This window comes from Musca vetustissima, unplaced genomic scaffold, assembly GCF_032173495.1.
Source record: "Musca vetustissima isolate MV318-11 ecotype Yass unplaced genomic scaffold, APGP_CSIRO_Mvet_v1 utg77436, whole genome shotgun sequence".
NCBI lineage: Eukaryota > Metazoa > Arthropoda > Insecta > Diptera > Muscidae > Musca > Musca vetustissima.
The window spans coordinates 55541-66478 of record NW_026877398.1 but is presented as its reverse complement, the minus strand read 5'-3'; the positions used below and the strand labels follow the sequence as shown (position 1 = coordinate 66478).

The window sequence follows — 10938 nt, the reverse complement described above, 5'->3', positions numbered from 1 at the left end:
ACCTTAATCCAGAAGCAATGACCTTAATCCGGGGACAATGACCTTAATCCGGGGTCAACGGCCTTTAATCCGGGGTCAATGACCTTAATCCGGGGTCAATGACCTTTAATCCGGGGTCAATGACCTTAATCCGGATTAAGCCTTAATCCGGGGTCAATGACCTTTAATCCGGGGTCAATGACCTTTAATCCGGATTAAGCATTAATCCGGGGCCAATGACCTTAATCCGGATTAAGCCTTTATCCGAGGTCAATGACCTTAATCCGGATTAAGCCTTAATCCGGGGTCAATGACCTTAATCCGGATTAAGCCTTAATCCGGGGCCAATGACCTTAATCCGGATTAAGCCTTTATCCGAGGTCAATGACCTTAATCCGGATTAAGCCTTAATCCGGGGTCAATGACCTTAATCCGGATTAAGCCTCAATCCGGGGTTAATGACCTTTAGTCCGGATTAAGCCTTAATCCGGGGGCAATGACCTTGAATCCAGATTAAGCCTTAATCCGGGGTCAATGACCTTTTAATCCGGATTAAGGGCCATTGACCTCGAATTAGGTCATTGACCCCGGATTAGGGCGTAAACCCCCCGATTAAGGGTCATTGGCCCAGGATAAAGGCTTAATCCGGATTAAAGGTCATTGACCCCGGATTACGGCTTTATCCGGATTGAAGGTCATTGACCCCGGATAAAATATATAAAAGAGCTTAGTGATAAGTGAATGAGTGACAGACAGATCATCGCCCAGACAAAACGGCTGAAGCTAGAAGCATGAAATTTTAATGTAGGCGTGAGATAGGACAGAGTTTTTGAAAATTCGAACTAGAAAGTGTATGAATAGTACTAAATATGGTATCCTTTGTATTAGGCAAACGGGTTGAGCTGGAATTCTGAAAATTGAAATGTATATTGAGGTAGGTTTAAAAAAAATCGGTCTTATGTGTATGGAAATTACTTTATTTGGTACATGTTGGATTTTTATGAAAAGATAGACCTGGAGTCTTGAAATTGGGAATTAAAATGGCTGTTGGAGTGTAGGATTGAGGATAGTTTGGGAAATTCGTACTTATGTGTACAAAAAGTACTAAATGTTACTAAATTTAGTACAATTTGAATTTTTGTGAACGGGTAGACCTGAAAATTGGAATTAATTATTGGAATTTTGTACTTAAGGATATGAAAGCAACTAAATGGTACTAAATATGGTAGATTCTGGTTTGTGTGAATTGTTGTAAGTGCAAGATTAAGATATTGTGGTAATTTTGAAAATTCGTAATTATGTGTACTTAGTTGATACAATTTAGATTTAAGTGAACGGATGAAATGAAATTACTGATAGTATACATAACTGAGGTCGTGATGGAAATTCGAACGTATAAATACGGTAATGGTACTAAATATTGTACAATTTAGATCTATGTGAACGGATATGGCTGGGATCCTGGTACTAAATTTGGTACACTTTGGGTGTTGGTAAACGGATAGAGCTGGAAGCCTTAAATGTGGATTTAAGATTATTATTGGAGTGCGTGAATGAGGTAGTTTTTGGAAATTCGTAGTTATTGGTACGAAAAATACTAAATTTGGTACAATTTTAACGTTGGTGATCGTGTAGAACTGCAACTAAGACCACTGTCGGAGTGTAGGAAAGAGATGGTTTTGGAATATGGGTACGAAAAATAAAGAAATGGACTTACGATTGCCATTTGAATGCAGGATTGAGGTAGTTATTTTTTAAATTCGTACTTAGGAGTACAAAATGTACTAAATTTGGTAAAATCTAGACTTTGGTGGAATTAAGATTACTGATAGAGTGTAGGATAGAAAGAATTTTTGATATTATTATTTATGATTATGAAAAGTACTACATGGTATTAAATTTAATTATTTGACCCACATATAACTAATTTTTTGTAAACTTTATATTTATTTCTAGTATTACAATTAAATTATAAAATTATTTGTTTGTACAAACTTACAACTACTTATACTTATATACATTAATTTGTTTTCTCTTCATTTATGTCATTTTTACTATCCTCTATGGCTTGCGGTTTTGAGGTATCATCATTAGCTGAAGTTTCTGCATCTTTGGGCAAAAGAAAATCTTCAGCATCCCATGGTTGAGCAACTGCCGTGCCCCATATAATGTAGATTAGATTTCCCACAAAGAATATTATTGCAGAGAGGGCAAACACAATTTGCCATTGAGAACGATTACTCTATAAAATAAAACAAATATAATTAATTTACAAACTAAATTAATTTATAAATAAATATACTCACCGAATCTGTCACAATTACACCCACCACCAACGGTGAAATCAGAGGCATAAAATTAGCAATGGTATTGACAATACCCATCAGAATACCCGCATGATTTGGTGACAAATCAATGGTATTCAGTGAACTACCAATTGTGGCCCCACTATTCACACCAACAGATATCGTCATTAATGCAATGGCCAAGGACTTTTTATTTTCATCCAAGAAACCAATGGCAATCAATCCAATTGCCGGTATCCAAAATGCACAGCTGTTTATGCATTTTCTGATCAACGACAATGTTAGAATCTTCTTACGTTGTAGTACGTCTGATATCAAAACATAAACATAGGACATTGCCCACATGGCCAGGAATGGCAAGGCCGAGAATAAAGCATTCGATTTAATTTCCATACCCAAAACACCATGCAAATATGAGGGGATTTGAGCCTGCAGTGTTGCTAGACCCCAACCTTCGGAACAACGTGCCACCAGCAATGCATTAAATGGTATCGATAAAAATATCGCCTTCCATGGTACTGGTATCTTGGTCTTATGGAAATCTTCTGCATGTTCCATAGATGATTCTATATAATTCTTTTCAGCTTCTTTGGTAAAACGTGATTCGGTGGCATTATTTGCGGAGAATATAAACCACAAAATACACCAGGCAAAACATAAACCTCCCGAGACATATGAAATACCAGGCCAACCCATTGGACCCTTTGCAATTAGACCGGTAATGGCCATAGCCAATACGGTACCACATTCTATACCCGTATGACTGAGTGCTCCCAAACGATTGCGTTCTTGCAGAGGAGACCATTTGGCCAAGTGTTCGTGTATGCAGGGGAACAGCATACCCTGGAAGAGACCTTGTATTACTCGTATTGCACAGAAAGCCTGCCAACCACCCCAGTTAACTGCAACTGGTGTCACTACAGTCAGTACTGCAGAAAAAAATGTCGATACACCCATTGTCAGTTTGGCACCGAACAGCTTACACAATGCTCCACCCGGAAATTGTGTAAACACATAACCCCAATAGAAACTGGATAGAATATAGGAGATTTCTTTTTCATCCCAATCGAATTCCTGCAAAACAAAAAATAGTACAAATTTTTAAGTATTGTCGGATTACCGTATTCGAATTTGTATACATACTGGAAAATCGGGATTTGTTGTCTCGGCATTTGTCATAGCCACCACAGCAACACCAATATTTAAACGACTGATGTAGACAACAACAATATTGAGGAATATTAGAAGTGCCTGCATGTGCCTCATGCCCAACGTGGGTCCTGAAATAAATATAACACGAATACTAATTAAAAATTTTAAAAAGTAATAATAATTTATAAACACTTTTCTATGGAAGACAAGTAAAAACGTCGTTAAGTGCTAACGGACCCATCTGTTTATACTCTACACCAGGAGGTGCGTATTCCAAAGAATTAAAATCGTTCGGAGCAAGTTTTTAATGTCAAAATATATTATAAATAATCTACGTCCCAGTTCCTCTAAAATAATGTGAAATTGATGGGAAAACCGCCGTATAGGCCGTAATTGGCGCCCAACCATTACCGCTATTCCCACAAACTAAGAAATTCGCTTCACCATAGTATGGAGGTTATATTAATTTTGTTGGTAACTCATCGAAATAATCCTTTCCGGCCCTATAAAGTATATAGAGGAGTATTCTTTATCAGCGTAAAATTCTATGACGATCTAAGATATCCGTCTGTCTGTTGTAATCACTCTAGTCTCTAAATGAATCGGCAAAATTTTGCAGGTAGGTCAAGTTCGAAAATGGGACATATCGGTCCATGTTTAGGCGTGGTTCCCATAAAGGCGACCGATTTCGCTGAATTTTGGTACATGTTTTCCAACAAAAATATTAAATATAGGTCCACCATTTTTGGTAACCCCCATATAACGTTGCCCCCAATTTTCTGTATTTTGGAAGTTTTGATTTCTTATTAGGATATATGTCCATTTTTTCTGTACCAAATTATTTTGGGGTCCTTGAGCGCGTTTTTCAACCGAATTCGCTGAAATTTGGTACATTGTGTTATTATTGGGTACCAAATTTCTATACTAAAAATTTTAAAAATAGGTCCGCTTTTCTGGTAGCCCTCATATAACGGTTCGTGCGTATGTTTGTAACAGCAAAAGGAAACGAGATAGACACATGGTTCCTCTTGAGAATATGCATAGAATCACTTTCTAAGTCGATTTATGCATGTCCGCCCGTCTGTTAAATTGTAAACAAAGTACAGGTCGCATTTATAATCCGATTTGGATGAAATTTGGTACAGCTCATTTATTTGGCCCAAGGGTTCGTCCTTGTTCGTCCTATTGAAATTCGAAAAAAATCGGTCCAGATTTAGATATAGCTCCCATATATATTTTCGTCCGATTTAAGGTAAATGGTGCACCTAAGTCCATATAAATCTTCCGATTTCCACGAAATTGGTGTGTATTATAATCGGTTCAGATTTAGATATAGCTCCCATATATTTTTGTCCGATTCTATGTTAATTGAGCACCAAAGCCCCTATATTTCTTTCTATTTGCTCGAAATTTGGCACAGCGTACTAAATTAAGCCTAGAATGATGTGTGATAAGTTTCGTGAAAATTGGTTCAGATTTAGGTATAGCTGGCGTATATATTTTCATCCGATTTTATGTCAATGGAGCACCAAAGTCCCTATATTTCTTTCGATTTGCTCGAAATTTGGCACAGCGTACTGAATTAACTCTGGAATGATGTGTGCTAAGTGTCGTAGAAATCGGTTGAGATTTACATATAGCTCCCATATATATTTTAGCTCGATTTTATGTTAATGGAATACCAAAGCCCCTATATTTCTTTCAATTTGCACGAAATTCGGGACTGTGTACTGAAATGAGTATGAAATGATGTGTACTATGATTCGTGGAAATCGGTTCAGATTTAGATATAGCTCTCATATATATTTTCCTCCGCTTCAATGTAAATGGTGCATCGAAGGCCCTATATATATTTAGATTTGCACGAAATTTTGAATAGCGTACTAGTCTAGGTTGCTTAAGTATCAAGTTTGCTTTAAATCGATTTACATAAATTTGCCACTTTGTCCGCAAACGACTCAACATCTGCCCGAATGTAAAGAAATTTGGCATTGGTTTCAGAGAGGCATGTGTATGGATTGATGTTAGTCGGTTTACGTATAGATAAAGATTACATATGTATATTCGTTAAATTTTATGTCAATGTTCCTTGGAAAAGGCGACGGGTACATATGTAGAATATACCCAAAGTGGTGAAGGGTATAATATAGTCGGCCCAGCCCGACATTACTACTTTCCTTACTGGTGTATATTAAAATAGTTAGCTGATTTGTTCGTGTGTTAATGTTGTCCCCATATAGGCGTATTCTGTTATAGTATAGGGGATAGACGTTACTCGAAATAGTCAGTGTTTACCTACAAAGTATGAAATTCTAAATCGGTTTGTAGAATTATGGGCAGGTATCTGTCAATGTACCTATGATATAGTGTGTTTAAAGTTCGGCCCGGCCGAATTTAACGCGCAAGTAGATACTGTTGAAGCACCTAAACCCATGTTTTGGAGGTGTGTCGACAGAAGAGAAATGTGTGTCGACAATTGCTTTTAATAAATCATGCTGTACAAAACATAAAAAATAATAAAATTGTTTTTAAAAATAAATAAATGTATGACAGCTCTGATAGTCCCCCTTCAAAAGTTACGCACTTTTCGTTGATCATTTGTTTTTTTTTTCTAAGACCTATTTAAAGAGATCTTTAACAAAAAATTGGTCAAATTATAAATAAATGTGATGATGTTAGTTTATGTCTACTAAATATATGAATTTATTTGTTATCTTAATTTGATTGACATTTGTCAGACACTGGAATTTATCACATTTACGTATTTCTAGATATGTTTGTGGCATAAGAATTTAGTCATTATCTATCATATATACAAATTCGTTATGTATTTCTTTAAATATCCAAATAAATGCGTAAACTTATCTTTATTTGCATTCCAATATTTAACAGCAAAAAGATTCTACTGTGATTGAAATATGCAAGGACTTCAACATTTCTTCAATGCCTCAATCGATTGTTTATGTTTTCATTTTATCTTAGCCATATCACAATGGCAATCGAAATCACTTTCAATAAATCAAACAAAACCATAAATCATTAACCGTTTGCATTTTTTTTATTTTCATTACTATATGTTTATTATATTTCTGTTTCTCTTATCTTAATGCAATTGGTAGTTTTAATTGGTCAATGGACTTTATCGCAAATATGTCTAAGTAAATAAAAGTTTTATGGGCATATTTCCTTTGCAGTATATACAAAAAAGTCTGAAGAAAACTCATTTGTTTATAAACATTTATAAATAAAACTAATTTAGTTTCTTTGTATTGTTTAGTGCATGCACGTCCATTCTTATCTGCAAAAGAAAAACCTTGATGTCTCTGCTATGATATTCTAATCGTTGACATAATTATTTAATTTTTGACCATTTGCAAAGAAAAAAAAACATTTCAAGTGCTTTAATAGCTTTAAGCAATTAATTGTATTTAATCGAATTGATAATCTCTATATGAAGTGAGACTGACACAGTGTTATGTATATATTTTTAGCAACGAAATAAATATAGAATGCGAAAATTATAAATATTTGAAGAAAGTAATAAAAAACACAAACGAGGACTTTAAATTCATATTGTTGTTGTTTATTTTTTTGTTTTTATTTTATTCATTTATTTATTTTTTTTTTTTTTTTGAATTCTTATGATAGCATATCGATTGACTATCAGAGTAATAAGGGTAGATTTTGTAAATAATACTCGAGCGTTGAATTTTGAAAAATATTTTAAAGGAACTATAAGCATTACAAGCGTTTTTTTTAACTAGTATTTTGGAGGACTAGCAGAGTTATAAGCTTGGATTGGGTCCTAGACCCACCTTTTAGTATACCGATCGTCATGTCTCGACTAGCTGAGTCGATCTAGTCATGTGTGTCCCTCCATCCGTCTGTTCATTATAATTTGTAAACACGATACAGGCCACAGTTACGGGCCAATCTTCACGAAATTTTGCATGTAGAATGGGTTCTGGCCAATGAAGACCCCTATTGTTTTTGGAAAAGATCGGTTAATATTTAGGGGAGGCCGCAATTATGGCCCAAAACACCGCGAATTTTTTTTATGTAGAAGGGCCAGAGAATAAGCATGCATGTTTTGATAAAGATCGGTCAATATTTAGTGGGTCAAATGGACCCTGACTTTTGTGTGAAAAATGACAAAATTTGTATTCTATGGCATTGTATTTACCCCTGAAGAACATAGACCCGAGAAGTTGATAGTATATCCAAGAGGAGTGGTTGACCTTTAAATTGATACCAATTATATTGTCGTATTTACTTGAAGTTATGTGGGAGTTACATTTAAATATTTGCATTACCACACTAAAAGGCGGAAATATAGCGCTGATCGCTTTTAAAAGTTTCCATGAGGTTCCGGTTATGGTCAAGGACAACGCCTATAATTTGCGGTGATCATCATGTCGATCTATATGCCACAATTGTAAGCAGAATGAATCTGGTCAACTAATTTGATGGGCTTTTGTACCAACCAAGACCTTTCTGTGTAAAATGAAAACAATGGATATTATAATATAAAACATAATTCGAAAAAGATGTCATGGCAAGAAAAAAGAGCTATTGACCTCTAATCGGTTAAGAGGGTGCAAATAGATATAGATCTGCAGAAGGTTAGAGTTCGGTGGTAGTTGTGTAGGGTATCATATGGTCGGCCCCGTCCGACTATACTGCTCCGCTCACTGGTTTAATAATATTTTGGAGGGATTATCAGCGTTATAATTGTGGAATTTTAAATAATATATTAAAAATGCTATAAGCTGTATAAGCCTCGCATAGATTTTTTCTGAACCAAAATTTTCAGAATAATATTTCGTAGGGACTGAATTTGTCATACTGTTTGTAAAGCCTCGAAGTATTCATCGGAGACCAGTAAAGAATAATAATAAATAAATTCTATTTGGATTTAGTCATGTCCGTCCGTCTGCAGATATCATGATCGAGTTCGCAAATGTATAAGATAGAGCTTTGATGTTTTGCACATTCACTGATAGTACGCCTATGATGTATTATATATGTCGGTCCACATTTCCGGTTTGCCCTCAAATAATTCAAAATTTTTTACGATTTTTTTTTTTTTGCTGAACAATGTTCGGGAAAAGAACAAAGAAAAGTCAGTAAGGAAAGTTGAAAAGTCTTGAAATGAAAACTCACAAAATTAACTGTGTGAACTACATGGATATTTGAACTAATTTAAAACAACCCATAGATATAACATACTAAAATATATTTCAAAATTTACCTAGAATTTCACATATATAAATCATGGCCTAGTTCAGTACTCAGTGCAAAATTGTTTCTCAATCGGAGATATTGAGACTTTGTTGCATCATTTACGTAAATCGGACGAAACTCTATATGGGAGCTATATCTAAATCTGAACCAATTTTTTCCATTTTCAATTCGGTTGATAAATGCGACAGGTACTTTGCTTACAAAAATACATGTTCAGACAGACATGCGGACAAGTGACGGATATGCATAAATCGACTCAGAAATAGATTCTATGCATATGGCTGTTACAAACATATGCACAAAGACATAATACCTGTACCACAGTGTGGTTAAGGGTATAAATAATTTCTAAGACATTTCAAAATATTCGTATTAAGATAAACAAATGGTCTTGTGTTAAATCTCTTGCTATTTTAGGTATATGGTATATTTTAGAAAAATATTATTCATTCGATTTGACTAAAGATATATCATCTCAAAAATAATACGCAATAGTCGCAAACAAATATAGCCAGCTTTTTCTTCAAGAACTTCAGTTCTACCAAAAAAAAAAAAAAAAAAAACATCCAGCTGTAACTGAAAACCTTGAACTATGACGAATTAGTCCTTTTGAGTTTTAAATATACTCGCCGAGGGCGAACATAATAATTATCGAAATATTCCAAAAAAAATTGTGATAAAGGAGCTAAGAATTAGAATTAGAATAGGGGCTACAACGTATATCGGCAATTTAAAAGTTTAGGTCGTAATGCATTTCAAAATATTCGGATTAAGATTTCTTGAAATCCTTGCTATTTTAGGTATATGGTTGACAATATTACAGATATAAATGTCAGTCGGAGTGTTTTCGGTCCCCTGTTCCTGAAATGATTGAAATGTAATTTAAAACAGGATTATAGCCGGTCAGAATATTCTACAAAAATGTTCGCCATAAAGTTCAAGTTGTAATGCAGTTGTTCTGCAAATGCCTTGTTAACCAAGTCAGACATTTAATTATTAAAGTTTTTTGGTAAAAAAAAACTATTTTGTTGTGCCTTACCCCTCAGCGGACAATGCCATACATTTCCCACCAATAAATAGTTGTTTTTATAAAAACAACCAACTGGGATTCAGCCTGAATATTTTTTTAGGGTTTTACCCGATCTTATTCCACGTTTGTGCTAATTTTGCCACTAGATGTCGTTTTAGAAGGATGGTAAAAAGGACAATGAGAAATATTGCCACACGTTTTTGGGTTACCTTCCGACGTAAAAATTCCGATACACTTGTCTTCTATTTTTAGCCACGCTATCATATTTTTTGGAATTTCCCAATAATTATCAAAAAAATTTAAATTTATTGTACAGTGTTATATTTTGGCGATATTACGGCGTATATTGGATATATATATGTCGGAATTATTGGTATAGACTGTTCATGTTATTGAAAGTTCTAGTCTCTTGTTCCGTCCAAAGAGGATACTTTTTGGGCGGAACTCGGTATTTCGTTTCCTCATAGGACAAAAAGCCTGTGTTAAGATGAAAGAGATAGAGAGATAAATTATCGGTCTAAATTTAGATATTTCTGCAACTATGCACCGAAGACACAAGTTTGGTCCGATTGAAACCAAATCTTGCACTGGAGATGGACTTGCGTGCACCATACAATGGTGCATCGTTTGTACGATGGACAGACAATGTTGCCCATATGATCCAGCTAAATATAGAAGAAGGACAGACAGACAGACGTCCTTGTTCGTAGTAAATACATATTTTTCCTACCATCATATCCCTCCATAGTCCGGATTATGGGGTGTACGTGCTCCTCTCGTTATGAGGAGGTGGCCCCCTCGATCGGCAGAGGCGGGAATGAGTGGCGTGGGAACGATCGAAAAAAAAATTGATTGAATTCAGTTTATATGTAGATTCAATTCCAATATATAATTCCGCCCGATTTCATACAAATAATATACGAATGACTCTATATAAGTCCGATCGACACGAAATTGATCATTCAGTCAGGTTAACTTTTATTTATATGCCCATAATTTAAAATTTTATAATTTCACATTTATATATATTGGAGATAGATTTTTCCATTTTATAATAGTTTCAACCATTTACACCACACATCTGTATTTAAATAATTCCATGCACTTCCATTTCATGTAAATAAACTCCACAGTTATCAACTAATTTCCATAAATTTTCACTTCGTATTTGTTCAGCTTTGTGCTATCTATTTTTTTATTACCTTTATCAACTTCAGCGACCGTCAT

At 34.8% G+C, this 10938-nt stretch overlaps 1 protein-coding gene across 1 annotated transcript; it reads right to left on the bottom strand.

Annotated features, from left to right (window-relative positions):
- Positions 1 to 1999: 1999 nt before the first annotated feature.
- Positions 2000 to 10938, bottom strand: LOC133321986 (putative inorganic phosphate cotransporter). Its single transcript, XM_061531054.1, has 4 exons — positions 10914 to 10938; positions 3429 to 3565; positions 2286 to 3359; positions 2000 to 2221 (listed from the first exon to the last, which is right to left on the bottom strand). The coding sequence occupies exons 1-4, from the start codon at positions 10936 to 10938 to the stop codon at positions 2000 to 2002; spliced, it is 1458 nt and encodes a 485-aa protein (XP_061387038.1).

What these genes read in the sequence shown, in the direction of transcription:
- LOC133321986 (XM_061531054.1), bottom strand. Translation starts at nt 10,938, where the DNA reads ATGACGGTCGCTGAAGTTGATAAAG. An exon ending in GGTCGCTGAAGTTGATAAAG is followed by an intron (nt 3,566 to 10,913) that starts GTAATAAAAAAA and finishes TATTTATTTCAG; the next exon opens with GACCCACGTTGGGCATGAGG. An exon ending in CAACAAATCCCGATTTTCCA is followed by an intron (nt 3,360 to 3,428) that starts GTATGTATACAA and finishes TTTGTTTTGCAG; the next exon opens with GAATTCGATTGGGATGAAAA.